Below are 25,076 nucleotides of genomic sequence, written 5' to 3'. Positions count from 1 at the left end.
ATACATTATGTCTGAGTGGAGTGACTTCTGTCATTGCAACTGCAGGAATCAGTTGACTGTTTACCGCTGTCTGAAAACTGACAGAGCGGCGTTTGTCTAATAAAGAGTTAGAAAAGCAAGCTTCCTATTCCAAAAACACACCACAAACTGTTAAGTTCACTGGTGGCGGTGACTACGCTTGGCTGTTTCTTTCATAACACCAGATGTTTAAAGAAAAGCAAAAGGACTTAAACACAGCAGCGTGTTTCAAGCCAGTTCTGAGCTAACAACCATGTTAACCTGTAAAAAGCTTGAGGAATATGCAAACGAGATGTACAGCTGGTACAGAGTGTGACTGTGTGAGTCGCGGATCACGGGTCAGCCCACGACCGGCCCTCCCTGATGAGCTCGTTAGCAGGCTGCGGTCTGCCATGTAGGGGGCCATTTACTTGACTGAACTGATTGAGAATGTGGGCATTTCCCTTTGTCCATCAATAACTGCCCAATCAGTGCTCAAGCGAAAAGCTGTCCGAACTGCAGGCACTTCACTAATGTTCCATAAATGTGAGTATGACCAATATGAATGCAGTAATACTTAATCACTTGACATCTCAAAAGAAGAAATAACAAAAGAAAGGATGGGTGAGAGAAAAAAAGAGATGGAAGGAAGGCAAGAAATAAACAAAGGAAAGAAGGGATGCAATACGGAACCATTAGAATGCTCAAATGATAAAAGAACAGAAAGATACTGAAAGAAAAAACTAGAGAAAGAACAAAAAGGAAGGAATGAAAGAAGGAAGGAAGGACTGCAATACTGAATCATTAGACTGCTCATATAATGAAATAAATAGTGAAAGAAAGGACAAAATAAAAAAGGACAGAAGGAAAGAAGGAAGGAATGCAATAACACTGAACCATTAATTGGGAAGGAAGGAAAAGTAAAAAGGAAAATAAAGAAAGAAAAGAAGAATGAAATAATATTGAACCATGAGTCAGGAAGGGAGGAATGAAGGAAGGAAGGAAGGAAGGAAGAACGAAGAAATGCAATTATACTGAACCATAAGTTAGGAAGCAAGGCAGGAAGGAAGGAAGGAAGAAAAAAAAGAAAGAAAGAAAGAAAGAAAGAAAGAAAGAAAAGGAAGAAGAAAGTAAAAAACGAAAGAAAGGAAGGGATGGATGAAGAATGGAAGGAGGAAGGAATGAAGGAATGTAACACGAGGAGGAAGAGGAAAATTAAGAAAGAAAAGAAGAGAAAGAAATAATACAGAATGAATGGCAGGATGGATGGATGGATGGATGGATGGAAGGAAGGGAAAGGAAAGGAAAGGAAAGGAAAGGAAAGGAAAGGAAAGGAAAGGAAAGGAAAGGAAAGGAAAGGAAAGGAAAAGGACAATAAGGAAAGAAAAGAAGAGAATGAAAAATATTGAACCGTGAGTTGGAAAAGGAAGGAAGGAAGGAAGGAAGAAAGAAAGAAAGTGAAAATAAAAACGAAAGAAAGAAAGGGAATGATGAAGGATGGAAGGAGGAAGGAAGAAAGGAAGGAAGGAATGTAAGGAGGAGGAAGATGAAAAGGAAAATTAAGAAAGAAAAGAAGAGAAAGAAATAATACAGAATGGATGGCAGGATGGATGAATGGATGGATGGAAAGGAAAGGAAAGGAAAGGAAAGGAAAGGAAAGGAAAGGAAAGGAAAGGAAAGGAAAGGAAAGGAAAGGAAAGGAAAAGGACAATTAAGAAAGAAAAAAGAGAATGAAAAATATTGAACCATGAGTCAAAAAGAGAAGAAAGAAAGAAAGAAAGAAAGAAAGAAAGAAAAAGAAAAGGAAAATAAAAATGAAAGAAAGGAAGGGAATGATAAAGGATGAAGGATGGAAGGAGGAAGGAAGGAAGGAAGGAAGGAAGGAAGGAAGGAAGGAAGAAATGAAGGAAGGAATGTAATAGAAGGAGGAAGAGGGAAAGGAAAATTAAGAAAGAAGAGAAAGAAATAATACAGAATGAATGGCAGGATGGATGGATGGAAGGAAGGAAGGAAGGAAGGAAAGAAAACAAAGGGAAAGGAAAGGAAAGGAAAGGAAAGGAAAGGAAAGGAAAGGAAAGGAAAGGAAAGAAAAGAAAAGAAAAAAAGAGGAAAAGGACAATACAGAAAGAACAGAAGAGAATGAAAAATACTGAACCATGAGTCAGAAAGGCAAGGAAGAAAGAAAGAAAGAAAGAAAGAAAGAAAGAAAGAAAAAGGATGGAAGGAAGGAATTAAGGAAGGAAGGAAGGCAATAATACTAAACCATGAGTTAAGAAGCCAGGAATGAAGGAAAGAAGGAAGAAGAGGAAGAGGAAGAAGAAGGGGAAGAGGAAAATAAATGAAGAAAAGAAGAGAAGAATTAAATAAAATTGAACCATGAGTTAGGAAGAAAGGAAGGGAAAGGAAATAAAGAAAAAAGAAAAAAATAATAAATTACAAAAAAGGAGGAAGAAATGTAATGTTACTTAACTAAAAAGAAAGAAAGAAAGAAAGAAAGAAAGAAAGAAAGATCTGGAAGGAAGGTAGAACCCAACACATCCATGAAAGCCAATGTGTAAAGATACTGTCATTATGTTTAACTTGTTTAAAAGCTGCTTTATGGTGCACAACGAGCAGCCAGAGCACAGCTGATAAGAGCTATATAGATGTCTACCCTGCTGGCACCTGACAACAGAGCTCAGTGTGTTAGTCCACTACTGCAAGACCCAAGGACAGGCTTTACACCGAAGGTCAAAGAAAATACCGCCAAACGTCGAGCTCTGATGGCCACTGGATCCTCTCCCGCTCAACTGCCCATGCTCAGGGCAGGGTCACCCGTCGGGGTGTCCTCCCTCTGGGCCAAAACACCATCCACCACAAACATGTTTAAAAAAAAGAGAGAGAGAGAGAGAGAAAGAGAGAAAAACACAACTATCTAATGTCCATGTCACCTCCAAACCCTCCATACGTAAACATCTCAATGACAAAACTGCAACTGGTATGGCACCAAACCAAGGAGCAAACACACGCTGGAGCTACTTAAGTGCAGTGTTGAACAAAAATACAACAGAGGAGCTGACAGAAAGAGGTGAAGGACTTCATGAAAATGCGTATGCATGCAGTTTTTAAGAACGTAAACTCCTCATTTTTAATCAAGTGACAATTTGCACGCAAGCACACTTTAAGAGAAAGCGAGATGTTCATCAAGGGCTCGGATGTTTTACGAGCGTAAGCGTATAGTGCTACTGAGATGTTTTAGAGAGCGGCGTAAAAGCGAACGCTGATTAAAGATCACACTATAAAACCCTTAAATGAAATTGCCACAGTATTTTTTGAGAAATTACTTCCTAGTGTTAAAGTGTAATTCAGTGGCCTTTAGAAACAGGTTCGTCTGTGCTCAGAAGTAAATAGAAAAATGTCAGAACAACCATTCAGATAAGCCACAACTGGCTCCAGCTTAAACCCCTGTGGTTGGGACACCTGTGTCCCAGCAGCATCTGGGACGCCTCCGAATAGATGACAAGGCCAGCAAAGAGATGTAACTAAGAGTGACGGTGTAGTTCTGGCTGCCTGGGAACACCGGCAGGGGGGTGGCTGTCTTTCATAGCGGGACCAAATGGCTTCGCCATCCAAATCAGCTTGTAAAACACACAGCCAGATGTCCATCTTACATACACAACAACAGCAGTTACAGCTTTCATACACATTCTGGTAACAGCTAAAATGATCTCAGTAGGGAGGCCTACCTGCCAACTCTATAAATAAACTCAGAAACACACACCTTTCATATTAGAGCAGATATTTTGAAGAATGCTGTCTTTTGGGGTAGAACTGTCAAGTTTGTCTATAACCGTCACCAATCACTAAACCCAAGATGGCAATTTTTATGACAATTTCAGCTTCATGTAAATCTGCTGCTTAATCAGGTTTCAACTTTTACTTGACATTTAGCAGATGATTTAAAGCATATATGTGACCAGTCTTAAGTAGCATGGGTATATTTGTAGCAATAGCCAAAAATACAATGATGGGTCAAAATTATCTACTTTTCTTTTATGCAAAAAATCATTAGTATTTTGAGTAAAGATCATGTTCCATGAAGATACTTTGTAAATGTCCTACTGTAAAATTCTCAAAACTTTATTAGTAATATGCATTGTTAAAAACTTCATTTGGACAAATTTATAGGTAATTTTCTCAATATTTTTATTTTTATTGCACACTCAGCTTCCAGATAATCATGGTGCATCTTGCACCAAATATCGTTCTATCCTAACAAACCCTACAGCAATTAAAAGCTATGTATTTAGCTTTCAGATGATGTATAAATCTCAATTTTAAAAAATGTACCTTTATGACTGGTTTTGTGCTCCATATGTCATCTGAAAGCTGAATAAATACACTTTCCATTGATGCATGGTTTGTTATGATAGGACAATATTTGGCCGAGATACAACTATTTCTGGAGGGAAAATCTGAGGGTGCAAAAAATGCCTTTAAAGCTGTCCAAATGAAGTTCTTAGCAATGCGTATTATTAATAAAAAAATGAAGTTTTGATACATTTACTGTAGGAAATATCTTCATGGTACATGATCTTTACTTAATATCCTAATTATTTTTTGCATTAAAGAAAAATCAATAATTTTGAACCCATACAATGTATTTTTGGCTATTGCTACAAATATACCTGTGCTACTTAAGACTGGTTTTGTGGTCCAGGGTCACATATGTGCCTTGCTCAGTAGTTCTGGGCTTGTACCCGGAAGGTTGTAGGTTCCAGTCCCACAAGGTATGATCCATGATCTATTACCACTGTGTTACCCCAAGTTCCTTTGGATAAAAGCATCTGCTAAATGGCAAGTAGTAAAGTAAAAGCTTTCTGGTCTAATACCCAAAAGTTTGTAGGTTCAAAGCCCTTGTGGGACGATCCATGAGGTATTTAAGTTCTTCAGGATGTTATTGTGAATTCAATGTAGAGCTTAATACATAAGATGTCGTTTTTAAAAACAAATAGAAGGAATTCTGTTTGGTACCTTGCAGAGGAAGCTGACATTGAAGCCGAATGTCTGAGCATTTCTGGAGCCAGAGTTCATGTAATTCCCGACCAGCAGCACCAGCTCCAGGAGCATGCTAAAGCCTTCGCTCTTCTTCACCTCCTCGCATGCGAATGTCACGTTCATGATGTCGGGCCGGATGTTGTTCACCTGCTCCTCAAATGTCAGTTTGAACAGGATCCCATTAAGTCGGGGACGCAGCAGCTTGACTGAGCTCATCTGAAATGGAGAGAGAACTTAACTTTTAAATATCTTCAGTTATCACAACACACAAATATTACTTTTGGAATATAAAATATTTTGGAATGAAATTTGTTATTGTATTCATTTGATGCCTAGCTATTTAGCTTGGCCTAAAGCACAAAAGAAGCAGGAAGTTACTGCATTTTGATTAAAGATTACTATTTTTTTGCTCAGAATACTGCACACTGACGAATCACTCACAATAAAAACAGAAACGAGGTTAAACAAGTCTGAGCCATGGCACAGTTACAAAAACAGCCTATAAACAAAATTAAGAAGTTACTCGTACAATTGGGTTAACGCTGTAAACAGAAATTTTGCTACAAATCTCGTAACAAATAAATGTCAGATTCTGCCGTTCACCTATAATTACATTTAACCGTAATAACAGCAACAATATAACTGGTTGTGGTGCTGAAGTGAGATGACATTTCAGTTAAAAGACAGCGAGGAGGAGGAGGAAAGGTAGGAACGAGGAGACAAAACAACAACAACATGGATCCTACAGGAGCTGCTTGTTGAGGAGGGCGACCTCAGACACTCTCGCTCCAGATTTCTGCATAATCTGACGCTCACAGGCAGCCCAGAGACACAGTCAGGATGTACCATTAACGCTCGCATTTATTCATCTTTATGAGCAAGTTGCCGATCAAAAAAAACCAGAGTCGGCCCCACGCCCCCACTCGCCGCCCCACCCCACCTCCTCCCCTGCACATCCAGATTTGATTTCTCTGTATAAGAGAAAATCACAATAAAAGAGGGTGAGTTGGTGACAGCTCTGGAGGGAGACAAGCTGAGAGTGACTTATTTCCCCAAGGAGCAGTGCGAGGTGGTGTTGATGAGGTGCTTCCACAGCCTGCCTGTATATTACCCGCCTTGAGCTCAGTCACAGGAGGAGACTGTCACAACGTGCTTCATTACGCCCTCCAAAGACACAGGTAGTGAAAGACACAACACAGAGAAAGAGCGAGAGGGTTGTTCTGTTACCCTGCGCTGAATTGATTCCTGTGTGAATCTGCTGTCAAAGGCAGGTTTGTCAGATGCGCCATAATATCAGTGAAGGAACGCATATGCATCTACCTAGATAGATCTGTGCAGAGATCTGACTGCAACTGTAAAGCAGAGCTCTTATGTAAAAGAAAGAGAAAAAGAACAAAATTTTTTGAGGGAAACGTTCACCCAAAAATGAAAATTCTGTCTATTCCACTATCGTTCCAAAAAAACACAAAAAACTATGAGATGTTACATGGAATGCCCTTCTCTATACAATGAAAGAATGCAGCAGCTTCAAATAAAGAAAAACTAAGAAATGTTGATTTCTTAGTCTTATTACTCTTGCTCACAACTCATAGAAAACCAAATGGGCACCAGTTGTTATGACAACGACATAGTTTATGGTAGCCGCAACTATGAGATCCATGATAGAGCAAATCCATCGTTGTATGCATGAATGGACAGATAAATTAATGTTTTATTTATACAGCACCTTTCTTAAACTCAAGGTTGCTTTACAAAAGAGCAAATAAATCAAGGAAACAAACACATACATAAAAACAACCAAACAAAAACGATATAAATTTAGTTCATGGTCCAAACAAACAAATGGGGTTTAAAATCTAATTAGATGAAAATAAATAAATAAACTGGGTTTACAGTCTAAACGGATTTCAATAAATAAACAGCGTTTACAATCTAAATCTAAATAAATAAATCTACATATATATACAGATTTATATAAACAGGGTTTACAATCTTATTAAATTTAAACAAATAAACACAACTTAAATAAATAGGGTTTACAATCTAATTAGATAAAAAAAACAAACAAACAAACAAATAAACAGGGTTTACAATCTAATTAGACTTAAATAAAGAAATAAATAAACAGTTTACAGTCTAAACAGATTTTAATAAATAAACAGTGTTTACAATCTAAATCTAAATAAATAAATCTACATATACAGATTTATATAAACAGCGTTTACAATCTTATTAGATTTAAATAAATAAAGAAATAAATAAATAGTTTACAGTCTAAATAGATTTAAATAAATTAAGAAATCTACAAATAAACACATAGATAAACAGTGTTTACAATTTAATTAGATTTAAATGAATGAACAAATAAATAAATATTTATACAGCACCTTTCTTAAACTTAAAATCTATCTATCTATCTATCTATCTATCTATCTATCTATCTAGTCACAACTTTAAGATACATAGTAGAGCAAATCCACTGTTGAATGAAAAAATGAATGAATAACAAAAGACCAAATAAATCAAGAAAACAAATACATATATAAAAACAAACAAATAATGTAAACTTAGTTTATGGTCCAAATAAATAAATAAAATGTGTTTCCAATCTAAACAGATTTAAATAAACCTAGGTTTACAATCTAATTAGATTTAAATAAATAAATAAATATTATTATACAGTACATTTCATAAACTTTGTAAAGGAGCAAATACACCACTCTCTCTCTCTCTCTCCCTCTCTATCTATCTATCAAACAAACAGACAGAAGTCATAAGAGTCGTCAAAGTTGTCAGCTGCACTGGAATTGACAAGCAAAGGAAGTAAAATCTTAATAACTGGTCACAATTAAATAAAAGCATCTTTTCTAACATCTCTTTTTGCGTCCGATGGAATATAGTTAGCCACGGAGGTTTGGAAGGACACGAGGGTGATTAAATGAAAGAATTGTCACTTTTGGGTGAACTATTCCTTTAATCCAGGTGCGAGTCACATCAAGTGTAGACTTGTGCACTGTGTGGAACTAACTGATGTAGAGAGAAGCTTAAATATTTGAGACAAAGTCAAGACAAAGGCCAGCGTTAATGGGATTTGGTCAATATAGGAAGAAAGTCTAAAAGCCCTTCCAGTTTAAGAACTCGGGACCTAATCACGCTCTGTAGTAAAATAAAGCTCTGTCTTACTCTTCATTATTCATCAAAATCATAGCTTCTGTCAGTCACAACCAGGCTACCAGATTTGACTTGTCATAAAAAATGCCCTTTATATTCTTGGCCTTTTAATTATACATTACTGAGTCTCTTTATATATTGAATAGCGCTGATCCTGCATGGAGCCTGAAGGCAGTCTTCTTTCTCCTGCATGCTCGCTCTCTCTCTGTGCCTAATTTCCCGCTGCCCCCCATTCTGCTTTTCAGCTCAAAATCCTTCACACGGAAGTAGAGGGCTATTGGTGTGAACAACAACAGAAATGGAAAAGAGGGTGATTTTGGTATCAGAGAGAGAGAGAGTGGAGGAGAGAAATAGGCGGAAGTGGAACAGAGATGTGTGAAGGGTTATGCGCTGGAGTGTGACGGAAAGTAGAGGAGAAATAGTGAACCGGAGCCAAAGGAAAGAGAACGATAGAGGAAGAGGGGAAGAAAAGACTAAGAAAATGAGAAGGATAAAATCGATAGGCAATTGAAATGCTGTTTAGTGCGAGATTCTCTCTTTTTCACCAAATTATTGGTGCTGGTGCCAAGCCCAGTGTTTGGCTGTTGATTATAATAGTAGCAAACTAGTTTTGTGTAACAGTTTTGTTTGGCCTCACAGCTGGAGTACTACAGATGCCAACATGCACTAAATACGCACTTCAGTTCACTAGATGTGTAGCACTGAGAGGACGCAGACTCAGAGATGATTCCAGACATTTCTGCAAACCATTATGTGTTTGTTTTTATAATAGAGTCAATATAAAATGAAGTATTGGTATTTAGTTTTCAATTCTGTTATATAAATTATAGTGTTTTTAATGTAATTTTGTGTTCCAATTTCATGCTGTTCCTCTAATGATCCAGAACAGTATTTGTGCCACATAAATTTCACTCTATAATAGCATTTCTGTATTTCTGGGAAAGAAAAAAGTCAAGATAAATATTGACTTTATTATGGATCCAGCATGACACCCACAGATCTAGCTTTAAATCGATTCCACCTTACAACTGCAATGCCATTTATTACATTAAAGCTCTGATGTGACTGTTCATCTTTAACTAAACACTTTCATATGTTGAAAGTCAAAAGTTTACATACACCTTGCAGAATCTGCAAAATGTTAATTATTTTACCAAAATAAGAGGGATCTTACAAAATTTGTGTTATTTTTTGTATTTAGTACTGACCTGAATAATATATTTTACATAAAAGACATATAGTCCACAAGAGAAAATAATAGCTGAATTTATAAAAATGAACTTGATTCTGTTTTTTTCTTGACAGATGCTTTTTTTTAGTGATAGTTGATCATGAGTCCATTGTTCATCCTAAAAAGTTTAACTGCCCGCTTTTCTTCTAAAAAATTCTCCAGGTCCCACAAATTTTTTGGTTTTTCAGCATTTTTGTGTATTTGAGCCCTTTCCAACAATGACTGTATGATTTTAAGATGCATCTTTCCACACTGAGGACAACTGAGGGACTCATATGACTCATATAAAAAAACGTTTACATATAGTCCACATGAGAAAATAATAGGTACTCATATGCAACTATTACAGAAGGTTCAAACGCTCACTGATGCTTCAGAAGGAAACGCTACGCGTTAAGAGTCAGGAGGTGAAAACTTTTTGAATTTGAAGAAGGTAAATTGAACTTATTTTGTCTTCTGGGGAAACATGTAAGTATCTTCTGTAGCTTCTGATAAGCAGTACTTAATGAAAAAAAAAAAGATATTTAGGCAAAATTTCTGAAGCATCAGTGAGTGTTTGAACCTTCTGTAATAGTTGCATATAAATACCTATTATTTTCTCATGTGAACTATATGTAAACGTTATTTATGTGACATATCTTATTCAGGTCAGTACTAAAAAAAAAAAAAAAAAAAATGTTGTATCCCTCCTATTTAGTTAAAATAATTAACATTTTGCAGATTCTGCAAGGTGTATGTAAACTTTTGACCTCAACTGTACTTCTTTAAACAAACCAACACAAAAGGACAATATTTTCTATGGTTTTTATGGTTTTCTGGGAACAGATTTAAAAACTGAAATTCTATATAAATTCTCAGACTTTAGCTGAATAAAAATAACAACTTTTATAATTTATTTTTTGCATTTTATCTTATTTTTAAACATTTATTCTGAAGCCCTAAAATGTGCTAGTGATTTTAAGCACTACAATCTCAGTACTCACCACAATTCCAAACTGCTCTGATTCACAAAGCTCCTCGTACTCATTCTTTAGCTCAGCCAGGTTGTTCAGCTCCTTCTGCTCAGGAAGGTTTTTGATCAGGTTCTGCAAAGAAAAATGTGCAAACACACCCATCAGTGCCACAGCAGAAAACACCTGCTGCCTGCTCATTTGGTGAACTTTCGCAGGGCTGTGAGTGACAGCAGAACACGGTTTAAATGAGGCCATGGCTTTATACGCTATTGTGCCTTATGCTGGTGGTCTGAAATACACTTGCGATTCACATAGAGACTCCCTAATGTTCACATTTTCCCCTATTACTGCACACTGCTGATCTCAGATTGCAGAGAGAGCAAAAAAAAAAACACCTCTTCTTTAAGCGAGTATGCGGCCTGATTGGGCTTTAAAAATCTATGGCAGCTCAATTCAAGGGGAAATATTCATGTTGGTCTTGACTCCATCTTTGTTTTCGTCAGCTTTCTAATATTGGTGGATGGAGTCGGCGCTCTCCAAGGAAAATCCACCCCGGCGCAGCATCACTCTTGGAGCTCAGCCGAGGTTCAAAGTTTTACAGTGCTGAGCAAATGACGTTCAAGGTGACTCTAAGAAATGAGGGAATAAATACCACCCCCACATCCACATCATTTAATATGTCACCGAAACGTCCCTGATGTTTATGGCCTTCTTTTCCTTTCAGACAATTCAAGATGGAAGGGCATATTTGAGCCAAGTTTGCCACTTTACAGATGGCAGGAACTCTATTGCCTCCCTTTTCCCAAAAATAGATTCATATTGCTTGTCCAACTTTGCAATTACCTCTAAGAGTAAAAGCCTGCTGTAGGTGATGTGGGCGAGTGAGAGAACCTTCATTTTTTCGAAATGCTAATTGTGCTCATAAAGGTCAGATGAGTAAATGAAAAGAAGCACAGAAAGCTTTTTTCCTAAAGAAGAGGTGCCCTTTCCATGGGTAGACTTCTTTTCTCATTATGTCCCCTATTTTGGTTGGCATAAGTAAGCATGCTTGTAGTCACATGGCTGGACGTAGCTACTCCTGCTGGGTTACTAACGTATTACAAGCTCCAGCCGATTAGAAGGCCAGCGTGCATGTCATATCTCCAATATACTGTAAGTATACAACTGAAACATTAACAATAACTGCCTTTCTTGTCCTCCCAGTTGGAAGCATGTCCTAAACCCAGTTAAATGCTTTTATGTGGTCTCTCTGAAATAACTTCAAATGTCCTGCTGACAATAATAAGTCTGACGCAACACAAAGCCAATGCACTGACACCTGGATCTTGAACAAAATGAAGTATTTCTGGCGCCGTGAGATTTTTATGAACTTTACTCAAATAAATAATGGATAAGAATTTCTCACGTACAAAGAAATGTTCAGAGAGCGAGTAAGAGAAAGAAAAATGTGATATTACTATAAACTAGGCCTTTAAACTCCAGTGAGTTTGGTACTATTCTCAATAGTAAACACAGACGGCATTGTAGGTTTTTTTTCCTCTCTCTCCGTGAGACGTGTGCTTGCTTTTGATGAGATAATCATTAGCTTTGTTCTTTCTGGAATAGATGAATACATGCATAAGCAAAACACGTTTTTTGTGTGTTTTAAAGATGCCTAGCACATCCACTTTCCCCGGTTCAAAGCAAATCTAGCCTAAAATAAAAATGTGTCAAAAGCCTGTAATTGTCTGGACAATGAGATAAAACTGACGGTTGACTCCATCATCTCAGATGTTAAATTAAATAAATGCGCTGAGAGGCTTTGAGATGTTTCAAAAAAAGCCTGCAATCGAGCAGCAAAGATCAGCCACGTTAGGGGGAGGGATTACGGTAAAGCGGCCTTTCTCTCGTCTGAAAGAGTCTGAGGAACATTAGCCCGGCGGTTCGGCTGAGGAACAAAGCTCCCCCTAAACAATGTATCATTGATTTTGAATGAAGCGCAACAACACAGCAGCACACCATTCAGCCACAGCAATCATCATTGCTAATGTGCCGCCAAATCTCATTATTGGAGTTGAATTTCTCCATCGCCACTTGCAGAGACGAGACAAGCGATTAGGGTTTGCCGTTGCTTCTTTTCCAAAGGCATCTATAGGACAACCCGCCAAATGGAGCAGAGACGGAGGGAAGATGTAACAAATGGGGCTAAAGAGAGAGAAGCGCAAGAACGCGCTTAATTGTTAATACACTCGTCTACGGTTTACATAATTATCGGAGTCCCGCATATTGAGTAAATGACACGCAAGCAGAGCCATATGGGAGGGTTGGTAAGAGGCGGTTGAACCCTGAATGAATCAGTCTGCTCTCTCCAGGCCTCCAGACTCAATCTGCATCTGGGAGGGGGGTTAGCCGAGTACGGGCCCTAGCAGACAAGGCATGCTATGCTAATAATCCAGCCATTTGGACTCTCTCCGCAGGACCAGATACATGCACGCTGTCACGCTTTATTCCTTAAGACGCTGCTTGTCTCAATGTCGTTTCATGACCTTTTTACTAGTCTTTTACAACCTGATTTCATGACGAAAACATACCTGTGAAAACTTTTTCGCAAGACGCGAAATATGTACCACCATGTACATATGTTCATTGTGAAATGTCCACCGAGTGGCGCTAAAAGAGTGTTACTTTTTATTTACATGGTACATTTTATGTGACGTTGGTTTTGTACGTGTCACCAAAGTTCTGACGTTAAATGTCCATTGGTTGGCGCTATAACTCTAATGCTCTGTGCTATTCAAAAATAACGTATTATCTGCACTACACTAGGGCTGAAATGATTCCTCGAGTAACTCAAATACAAAAAACCATCCAGGCAATTTTTTTTTACCTCCAGTCTTTGTTTAGTCCATTTACTGTAACTACACACTGAACACTGTGTTTCCCCATGGACCATTATTACTGATGCACAAACCGATAAACGCTGGATATATTTAAGGCCGTAAATTAATGGGGGTTAGTTATGATGTCTCTAAGTTAGCTATGTTTTGTTAAAGACTAAGTGCCACTTATGCTGTCTCATTCCCTCTCTGTGACACAGAAAGTTAGAAAGTTAGTGAATTTTAAACGAAGACTGCCTCAGCATGATTACAAATGTGATGCTGATTGTATGCAACAGTTCATCAATAAACAAGAAGTTAATATTAAGAGACTTACGTTTTAGACAGCATATTGCTGTTTTTTGCTCTATTTCGCCAACAAATAACCATTCCAAACACAGCCACAACAACAGAATACCTACGTCCCTGTTCAGGCATCGAAAAACAATGGTGATCGGACTGGGTCTAAGGTAAGACGGCTGTGTCAATCAACTATCGTGGAAGCGGCTTCTGTCGGTGTGTTGTCACACAGACAAGATGCTGAGAATGGCTTGATTTGAAAAAGGGGAAATTATTTTCACAGATTAAATAAAAAACACTGAGTGGATTTTTATCATTGTAGAGTGGTTGTGTACACACACTGCCAACACACATTTATGTTCAAACAACATGTAAAAGTGAACTTCGCATCTGATGACCCCTTTAAAAACAAAAAATATATCAATAAATGTAAGTGTGATTTAACTAAGCAATGCTAGTGTCTTAATGTCAGTGGGAAACTGCAATTTCAATGTTGAGTGCAGCACCATATTAAGGTGCAATTACTTGTGCTTTGGTACATTTCCATGTAACTGCTAAAACAAGGAGAGCCTGCAAGTGTAATGACTGCCAAGTTCTTAAATGATACAGGAATTAATCCAGCGTTGGAAGAGGATACAGAGAAGAAAAGCGAGACAGAGAAGACTCAGAATCCATAAATATTTTGACTGATGACAATATCTGTGAGGCTTCCAGCAGTGTACTTTGATCTCTGATGTTGACATGTTCCAGACACACAATCAACCTATGCCAAGTTAACAACTGTAAGTCTTCACTCAGAACAGACACCCCAGTTTTGTTCAGATTAGCATATTACCATGCTATTCTTACAAGTTCAACAGTATACAGTATAGTATGAATACACTATCTTGTATGTGAGTTGTCTGTATGCTTAGAATACCCTGAAGACATTTACCTAAATCTGAAATATTAAACAAAGTGCACCGCATGGAACATTGTATATTACAATGCTACCTTCCATTTCCAGTGATAAATAAAGCCTTTTTGACAAATATCTCTGGCAAACGTTAAGTCGGTTTACACACAAGTAGGGACCAATATCAAAACTCAGCCTGATAACAGTAAATTGATAATTATGCAATGTTATGCCCAATAACCAATTAATGAAATATAGTTTTCACAATATTATTAAAAGAATAAAAGATGAATTTTCATTTTAAGATCTGCAGATGATTACACTTCACAGTGTTATTGAAGATTAACTTTAAATGAGCATTAGATGATGGCAAAAGCAATTTAAATGTAAAAATGAGCATCCATAATTAAACATTAATTTTTGAACAACCCAGATTAAAAAGTTAAAAATGAGAGATAGATAGATAGATAGATAGATAGATAGATAGATAGACAGATATATAGATAGATAACAGCAAAAGTAATGTAAACGTAAAAAAGGGAAATGAACATACAAAATTAAGCATTGCGCTTTAAACGTCACTGATTAAAATGAAGAAGTAACTAATATTGGCCAATCTAATTAATATGGCACAGATATATTGTGCATCCCTATTAAAAAGGCAAATTTTTGCTAGGGATTTTATTTATATAACGATAAATGGAAGGCATTGTGTGACAAATATGTTTAAAACGGAATAATACTGACTGTAAGTGAAACCACTTATTGTAAATAAATAAATAAATTCCAAACACAGCTTTTAAGTTGCGTTTTTACCATCATCTGAATATCCATCAGCAAAGGGTTAGCTCAACGAGTGAGACAGTCTACACAGTACAGGCGGAGGGAAGGAGAACAGCCATTACAACAAGCGCACCATGCTTGGGTAGATGGAAATAAATTACTCCCACGGACGTCTCTCCTCGGCTCAGCAGAGCATATGCCCAACGGTAAAGTCAGAAACGAGGGAAGATCAACAAATCTCAAATTACCCTCCCAGGGACAGCACAATCAATAAAAATGTTCTCCCAGCAATAAACTCTTTATTAAACTGAAAGAATTCACAAAAGGAGGGGTGTATGGGGGGCTGTAACCTTGCCTGTATGTGATGCCAAACACAGAACTCCTCGTTTGAACTAGTTGGGTCTGTTGTGGATAGGACTGAAAGATGCGATTGTCAGTTTGCTGCCTTTATTTATTTATTTTTTTCTTCTAATTGATCTGTTCGTCATTTTTTGGGACGCATTGCCACATGGAGCTTAGTCTTTCTCTTGGCTGAGCACACATGTGAAACATTATACAGTCGCCTTCCTACAGTGCCGTCTCAGCAGGTCTCGGCACAGCTTTCGGTAAATCGTTTCAGGGACCTCTGTTTAAATCAATACCAGAGAATTCTGAAACATACCCAGACAGGCTGAAAATATGAATTCATGACAGGTATATTTGTCAGTTTCAGTAAATATTTTACTTGAGCACATAACAACCTTATTTCGACAAGAATACTTTGATCTCCTCAAAGAAAGCTTATGTATCATGTAACACAAATGACACAATGTGTTGCCTCTTTGAGAAAGAGCAATAAATGTTTCGAGATTAGAGCAAATCTGTTCTTCCGTGTAATGTAGAGCGCATGATTCAGCCTTGCACATGTTGAACGACCCGTTTGATGAGTTAGTCACCTTATCGCTCAGAAACCTAATACACATGCAGTCCTTATCAAACTTAGGGGAAAGAAAAAATAATAATGATAATAAATAAGCAGGGTAATTATCATGACACCGTCAATGCAAACAGCTTCTATCCAATTAGGGAGCAATACGGCATTGGTCTACGAAATTAGGTCATAATTTTATCACAGCTGCGTCTCTCGATTTAATAACACAGCACTCCAATTGCCAGTGTAATCATAGACTACCCAGGAACTTGCACCAAAACACATCTGACTATTTTAAGAACATATACATACTGGAGACAGCAAAAGCCGAAGTTTTAATAAAACAGGCATTTAAAGCAATAACAACCAATCGGTACTTAAGGTGAGGTGTGAGGACCTAAACAGCAGCGCACTTACAGACAAACAGAAAATACACATCCACAGCCACTCAGGAGGGTAATTTTCTTCAATGGGCACAACATGTGACACATTAGAGGGCTGTGCAGTTGGCATTAAGCTAATCTAGAGAGCAGTGCTTTGACAGATCCGAAAGGGATCTCTACTCCCCTAAATCGAACTAACACCTCAGAGTGTCACAGACACAAGCCACAGTTGGCAACTGACAGGCGACAAACCTGGGATGACAGATTCTAAAATCGCATTAAACTAAATGAGAAATAAAAAAATGGATTATATTTGGGTGGGTAAGGGATAGAGCTGGCAAAGCTGACAGACCTGCCATGACATTAATTTTGTCTTTGTAAGGACTTTTTTCCTTCAGGATATGGAGTGCATGAACACCTGAGCTGTCTGTTACATTTTTTGTCTTATATACACCCACATACAGTCAAGATCAAAATTAGAGAACAACCTACAATTTCCTAAATTTTAAGGTCACTGCTTAGTCCTATTTGTAGGCCTGTATAAAAAAACTGAAGAAGAACACTGATCAAAATTAGAGAACATTTACAGATAAGTCAGATTTCCTTAATTATATGACAAACCCTATTTAACTGGCAGCATTCCTCTAATTTTTACTGAGTTTGCAAGATGGCAGGCCGCTCTAAGCTGACTGAAACTCTGCAACAGCAGGTTGTCCATATGAAGTCCAAATGGATGACCATTCTAGCCATTGCAAGAGAAGTTGGTCATTCCAAATCTCAGATTTCTTGAATATTGGAAAGGAAAAGGGAAAGGAAAGGACGTGACGTGTGGCCAAGTATGGTAACCCATATTTGGAATTCGTGCTCTGCATTTAACCCATTCAAGTGCACACACACAGTAGTGAGTAGTGAACAAACATGCACACACACACACCGTGAACACACATACCCGGAGCAGTGGGCAGCCATACTTGGGGATCGGTGCCTTGCTCAAAGGACTCACCTCAGTTGTGGTATTGAGGGTGGAGAGAGCACTGGTTATTCACTCCCCCCACCCTCAATCCCTGCCGGACCTGGGACTCGAACCCGCAACCTTTCGGTTACAAGCCCAACTCCCTAACCACGGCTGCCCTCATTGCAGGTTTACAATGACACTAGCTCATTCAAGTCCCCCAAAAAGGCTGTTTGTCCACGTAAGACAAATGCACGAGAAGACAGGATTATGCAGAGACTCTCAATGGGAAATCGGTTCAACACTGCAGCTGGAATTGCTTGTCAGTTCAGTGCTAAACAGGGAATTTTAAGAGAAGTCGGACTAATATCGTTCTCTGCAGTGACCATGTCTCTCATCAGCAGAAAGAATCAAAAGGCTAAGCTCACCTTTGCTGAGAAGCATGTTGTGTGGACAGAGAAGAAATGGTCCAAAGTTCAGTTTAGTGATGAAAGCAAGTTTCATTTATTTGGTTCTAATGGGAAACATTTTGTTTGGTGTCAAAGTGGGGAAATACTGAACCCAGAGTCTGTAAAAAAGTCAGTGAAAGTACAAAAGGGCAGGAGATAGGCCCTCTTGTACAGCTAAATGGCAGGGCGAACATAAATGTTTACCAGAACCTCCTTCAGCAACCTGCAGTACCTTCCCTGCAAGCATCTCCCAATCAGCCTTCAATTTTCATACAAAACAATGCCCCTATCACACTGCAAAATTGATACAGCAGTTCCTTGAAGCTAAGAACACTGAAATATTGAAACGGCCAGCCCAGAGTCCTAATCTAAAACCGATTGAAAAGCTCTGGAAAATCCTTGGTCGACAAAGTTATGGTCTTAGAAACTATGGAATACTGGAAGAAGAGTCAACCAAGATCAGACCAGCACAATCTGAGAAAATAGTAATGTCCTGTGGCTGCAGATGTACACTTCCTACTTACTTGACAGCTGTAACCCACCAAAATGTTAGCTGTAATCTTCTTTTGTGTTATAGTGGTCACTGTCTCATTTTTATCAATGTGTTTTCCACAAAATAATGTTTTGTGGTGAAACGCACCCTCCTTAGTTACTATTGCAATGTCTGACAAACAATACTGCTCTCACACTACACATCGTGTTCTCACGCAGTGAAAAACACATCACAGAGCAAAGAGGAAACTGACAACATGCCGACAAGCAAAGTCTTAGCTTTAAAATACTGACATTTTTTAAGAAATTCAAACAATAAATATAGTTTTGTGGCTTTTTAATGTGTTGTGACAGATCACTGTATTGCCTTATTAGAGCAATCAACACGTGAACCAATCGTCTTCTTTACTTAAAGCACGAAAAAAACATGAATGAACATCAGAACGCATTTTTTTCAACCATGGAAAGACATCAATACATGCAATTTTCAAGTTTAAGTACACCAAAGTTAATCTACTCTCCTGTTTGATTTGTTTGTTGGACAGAATGGCAGATTTAGCGTTATGATTGGTCAGATCGCCTGCCAATCAAGCTGTTTGCGAAGGGTCAATTCTCTGGTTATTTTGTCAAACATGTTAGTAGAACAGTGGTATACCCACAGTCAATTTTACTTCAAATTTTGAGTGATTAAGATCAGCAGTATTTCAGAAAAAAAGAAGTATTTATATATTGCTTATATAATTTTGAACTCCACTGTACATACAATTACTCACTTGATCAGCATTACACATTGTTGTTGTGCTACTGAATTTGCATTTCATGCAGGGTAGCCTACCAGCACTGTGCCGAAACAAAGCCTCAATTAAACTCAAGGGGTTGAGCAGTCTTTTTTGCTTAGGCATTAATCTAGAAGCCTGGAACACCTCTGTACTTCTCACCCTGTCCTGAATGTACTTTTCACAATATTCAAACGACAGGTAACAATACACCAGGCTGCTCCAGTCACCTGTTGTTAGCCTCAAGAACAAAGGCTGGCACCGTCACCATGCCCTGCAACCAACCAGTGAGCCAGGTAATGAGGGCTCATGAATATGTATGAAGGCAATGCCGAAATGGCAGACGATCCGGGTGATTGACAAACAAGATAAACAATAATAACAAGCAAGGGCAAACACGAAACCCCTAACAGGCATGACTATCCACAAGCATGCTGAGAAGGCCGTAGCTGCGCTGAGGTGAGGCGCAGCGGGAGGGAGAGCTGACAGGGCATACGTCAGGATGGACAACGGGCTTCTCAGAAAATGCTACGAAGATTTCAGTCAAGGACACTACCTTACATCACCCTAATAAGCTATTAATGCGATGCCAGATTTCTAAGGACTCGAGAATGCGATACTGTCATCTCTAACGCCGTGGTGCTGTATCACGCAGGACAGAGAGTGTGGTTATTTGTCATCGTTGCACATTATGTATTGCGCTACATACTTTATTAGCGGCCGTGATGATGCTTTGAGTGGAACAAAAAGAGACTGCGAGGATAGACGACTGAATAATAATCAGCCTGACTCGACACTGTGTTTTTTTATTTTTGATGTAGTTTGTTGAATCAAACATTCATGTTCAATCAAAGTCGCTATGCTGGTTATAAACTATTTAGGCAAATTTTAATTTTAATACAAATAAATACCAATACATTTTTTTATTATTTGTGTGTGTGTGTGTGTGTGTGTTTCACAGAAGAAAAAAAGAAATACATGACATACAGGTAAAGGTTACCAAAGCCAGTAAATGATGACAGTTTTTCTTTTTTTGGGTGACCTATCGTTTTTACATAAAAAGTGTCACTTCCAGAACAAAAACTCAAACAAAAATACTCACCCCCTTGTCATCCAAGGACGATTTTAAAGCTGGAGAAGAAAATGAGATGGGAGTTTTTTGACCTAATAATAACTCTTTTGAACCGGAATACACAGAGTTCCCACAGAGCTAGACTAGATGAGCTTTTGAGGTTAAAAAGTATATTATTTGTCGACTGTTTCGCTAGATAAGACCCTTCTTCCTCAACTGTGATCATTTAGAGCCCTTTGAAGCTGCATTTAAACTGCATATTGGAAGTTCAAACTCAGGGGCACCATTGAAGTCCACTATATGGAGAGAAATCCTGAAAAGTTTTCCTCAAAAAACAATTTCTTTGTGACTGAAGAAAGACATGAACATCTTGGATGACAAATGTGTAAGTAAATTATCTGTAATTTTCTGTTCTGGAAGTGAACTTCTCCTTTAAGCAGTTAAGTCTTCAATATTATGAGACTGACATCACAAATCATAGGATAGCACTAATATTTCGGTATGATTTACTATTTATTAATATTACTACTGAATGCAACTGAAGCTCGAAAAAAAGGCCTTAAGTTATGCAGTCTAGCGTAGGTGTATGAATGAAAAATCTGCAGTTTGGAAACTATTCAGACCATAGGGACTCATAAAGCACACTTCACAAGGAAGGAGTGAAACAGGATTGAGCGTCGCACATTTCCATCTTATCAACCCTGAAATCAAAAATACATGAGGTGCTAAAATGAGAAAAATGGGAAGTATGGAGTTCCTTTGAATACTGAATTGCACAAGGGTACATGTTACATTAGTACATTTCCTTTGCAGTAGTCGGACGGTCAATAGGGATGAATCCTAAGGAATGATTGGCATAATTCATAACAAGTAGAAGGTACTGCAGGAGCATACTAATGTGGGGAGGAATGTCACTCAAAAATGAGCAGTTACTCTTTTGTCTATGATATATAATTACAGAAACTCAGCGGTGACACCGCTCTGCGGTTCAGTCGATGCAGTGACACACATCATGACATCACTGGGGCTCTGGGGAGAACTTGACTGTCAAACACACAGCTGAGGTTGTGTGACGTGCTCCTCATAACACATCGTGATAAACAGAAATCAGACTTTCTTACATGCTTGAAAACTCCTTGTAAGAGGAGAGGACTTTTCACTGTGACAGGCAGACAGAGTTCTGGTAAAGATCAGTACATGAAACAGTGCAGACTGACCAGTAATAGGCAGTGTTAAAAGTGAACTGAGAGAACCTCTTGGGTGTTTGCAGTCTGTGTTGACGGAGACAGTCAGAGAGCACAGAGAGAGACAGGTAGACAGGGCCATCTGACTGACTCATAGCACTAGGCTGAGATGTAACATGCTCAAATCAAGTGTATGACCACATAAAGTGTCAAAAGTACTCAGTCGCTTGGACTTTTTCTGGTTTTGCTGTCTCACAGCAATGGATTACTATGGATTTGTGGATTTGGCCTTTCTGCCACTGATCAACAGACAACAGACAGACTCTTTAATGTCAAAGTCAAAACAAACCGATCTGAAATGAAACAAAATACAACATAATTTCATCTGTATCACTGGAGCAACCAAACGATAAATAATAAAGATGTGAATAGTTGTGCAAGCGCTTTTTTCTCTGTAACAACTGAGGGCAATTTTTACAGATCTGTAGAGATCTTTACTTTGATTTTCACTTTGATCTGTTGTTACGTTGATCAGAATCTGTGGTTTTGTAAAACACCTGGGCACTGAGCAAAAAACAAAAAAAGTGACTGATAAAACTAAATTCAATTCAATTCAATCCACATTTAGTCTCATTTTAGTCACATTGTGGGAACTGAATGACTGAATTAATCAATATTCTATTTTCAGATCATTTAAAAAATATTATTAAAGGATTTACATATAGAAGTTTTAAATCGTAAATACTGTCATGAATGTTTGTGAAATAAACAAACACAAGATCTGACACTATATTCAATACATTCCCACAACTTTTTGACTTCATAACTGCATATAGGGTTCGTTATTTTGATTGTCTTCATGCAGTAATATTCCTTTCTAATACACATCAAGGCGATGCATATTAAAACTCTTTATATATGACTGATAAAAGACTCAGCATCTAATGCATGCATGAAGCATGTTTGCACCAGAGGTCGCATTAACCGAAAATTGTCCGTCACTGACGGAATATTTTTAACAGTGACGGAAAAATCTGAAGGCCGTCCGTCATTTTGATGGATTACAATTTTATCTACTGTAATGGACAATGTTATCTATTGTAAAATTGTAGCTGTAATTCCCACCCGTCCGGTTGATGGCGAGTATGCGCCAATGTAGCAGCAGTGCTGGATCCAGAACAAAAACGGAACTGTCACGAATGTTTTCCTATGCGTTTGATTACGCACAGAAAAGTACACAGAAACTACAACGATCTGTCACGCCACATTAAAGAGCGTCAACACTATATTTATTGCTTGAATTTCCTAATGAAATGGGCAGAATTTGAAATCTGAGACTTTTATATCAAAAGAAACACAAAGCCTAGCCTATTGCTATTTTTTGAAAGGAAGACACACTATGTACTGTTTGTTCATCAACTGAAAACAGCACAGACCAAAAGATAGATTGTGATTTAAGAATCGAATTAAAATATGAAACTTAAAATGACGGGTAATAATAGATTATGATGGAATTTTTACGACCCTGTCCGTGTTTACACATATATCTGTGAACCTCATGAGAGAAGAAACCTGAATAGCAATTAACAGCACTTTATCAGGCCATGACTTAAACATAATATTTAACAAATTGGCCAATTATAGATATGCTGATATTTTTAGTTCAGTGAGAAGTTTGAAAATGAAGATCACACAAAACCACAGCAGGAGTATCAAAGCCCACAGTACTATTTCCTGCGAATAGCTGGCCTTTCACTGAACACATTAACTGAGCTGAACTGAGGTTAGCCCTGCCATAATGAGAGCATGTGAGCTAAGAAGAGAGACGTGCAGTGGGTCATTTTCAAATGAAAGCTATTAGTGTTCATTACACAGCTCCCTGTTGATAGCGCTATACAAAGAGTACAAAGGTTGAGTCCATCTTGAATATGATGTAGATAGAAAAGCTCATTAGAATTCCGAGATAAAGTTTTGCTCCAGGCCAGCACAGAGCCTAAGTACGACCCTTATATAGAGAACGAGCCAGAGAGAAAGAATAAGAAACATCCATCCGTGTGAAAGTAGCGATTGGGCAGCGAGATTGTTCTTCAAAACTCTCTCCCGAGAAAACTGCTGACAAAATCCTTGTTTATCCCTCGGCGTTCCCTTCCTTTATCAAGACTAACCTGTTACTTTGTTTATCGTCATATTGCATTGCATTGGAGTGTGGTCTGTTGTCTATTGTCCTATTCTCAGCACACTATAATGCCACTGGTGCATTATTTCAGAAAGGGCCAGAGCCTTTGAGAGCTTATTAATGATATCTGCATTGTTCTGGCTTTTGGCTTTACTGTGCTTTTGGCATCAGCGGTACAAGGGCATTGAACCAAAAACCACTATCCCCGCATTAAAGTCTTCCCAGAGGGCTGCGGGAAGGTTCTTTGAGAGATTAAGACACCACTGGAGAATGCAAACTTAAGATACTGCCTTCCTGGCAGCGAATGAGAAATCGTGGGGTTTGTTTCTCTAATTATCACCCAAACTGATTACAGAGATTTAGCGCTATCAAAAAAGTGCTGTACAGAAACCTTCAGCCTTATCTTTACACATTTCATATGGGGTCAGCAGGGCGCAGCTGCCAAACTCAGTTGCGCGTGAAAGAAATGGATGTGTATTAATATAAAAGCATGATGGGGATTTGCCTGGGTGGAAGATTTAAGGTTGTGGCTTGAATAAAGCAGAGCGTGGCTGAACCTGGCTTCTTTTGGGTTATGAAGCGGGCGTTCTGAAAGACGCGACCACAATGGCGGCATGCGGACCTTGGTCTCTTTTGCACGTGCCCAGTCTGTGTCACAAATCTACAATGGGACAGAGCGTCTTTGTCAGCACGTCTGCCTTTTTTATGGAGACCTTTGCCTGGACCAGTGACTATAATAAATGCTTTTTTATCTGATTGTTTTGCAGGTCCTTTGTTGTCAGCGGGATGACGGTTCTTTGCTTGCGTGATGAGAAAATGTGGAATGACATCCACAAAGCAAGAAGAACTCCGAAAAGAGGGACAGAGTCAAAAATAAAAATAAAAGACAGAGGCTAAGCCTCATTCCTGTCAGAGAGAGAAAGAAAGAAAGCGAGCGAGAGCGTCTGAGTGAGGCATTGCATTTTTCTCCAGACAATGGAAAGTAAGTGTTTGAGTGCTTGGCTGTGCAGGCAAGCGTTAGATGAGAGGCTTCACACGCCTACTGTATGGATGCTACACCCTGGCAAGCCTGCTGGGGTTTACAGATCTGTGCATCACTGGTATGATCCGATGGAGCTAGAGGAGTTCTGTATGTGTAGGATGGAGTACACCGAACCAATCAGCTGTGGCACAAATGTAGGTGATTGGTTAGTAACACTTGATGCCCTCACTGAGACATCATTTCCATTACATATGAAATTCAGAGGAATACAGCATTTTCTTATTTTGATGGCACCTACACTAGAGTCTATGCTGAATCACAGAATCCTTTGTTTTAATGGGATTAAAACTGTACGCTGTACTGTAATTTGAACTCAAATGTAAAAGGAGAATTCAAAGAAATATATATATATATATGAAGAGTTCAGACGCAAAACCAGCTAAAAGCCATCTCGGTCAAAAATGAGATAATGATACTG

General features: G+C 38.4%; 1 protein-coding gene across 8 annotated transcripts in view; it reads right to left on the bottom strand.

Moving 5' to 3' along the window:
- diaph2 (diaphanous-related formin 2) overlaps nucleotides 1-25,076 on the bottom strand; it is a 494,681-nt gene that overhangs the window by 172,148 nt on the left and 297,457 nt on the right. For all 8 annotated transcript variants that reach the window (XM_051128238.1, XM_051128239.1, XM_051128240.1 and 5 more), the window contains 2 exons: nucleotides 10,420-10,521; nucleotides 5,011-5,250 (listed from right to left, as the gene is read on the bottom strand). In XM_051128238.1, coding sequence (XP_050984195.1) covers nucleotides 5,011-5,250; nucleotides 10,420-10,521 — 342 coding nt within the window. The remainder of the gene's footprint in view (nucleotides 1-5,010; nucleotides 5,251-10,419; nucleotides 10,522-25,076) is intronic.

This window comes from Labeo rohita, chromosome 14 (assembly GCF_022985175.1).
Source record: "Labeo rohita strain BAU-BD-2019 chromosome 14, IGBB_LRoh.1.0, whole genome shotgun sequence".
NCBI lineage: Eukaryota > Metazoa > Chordata > Actinopteri > Cypriniformes > Cyprinidae > Labeo > Labeo rohita.
This window is presented reverse-complemented; position numbering and strand designations above follow the sequence as displayed.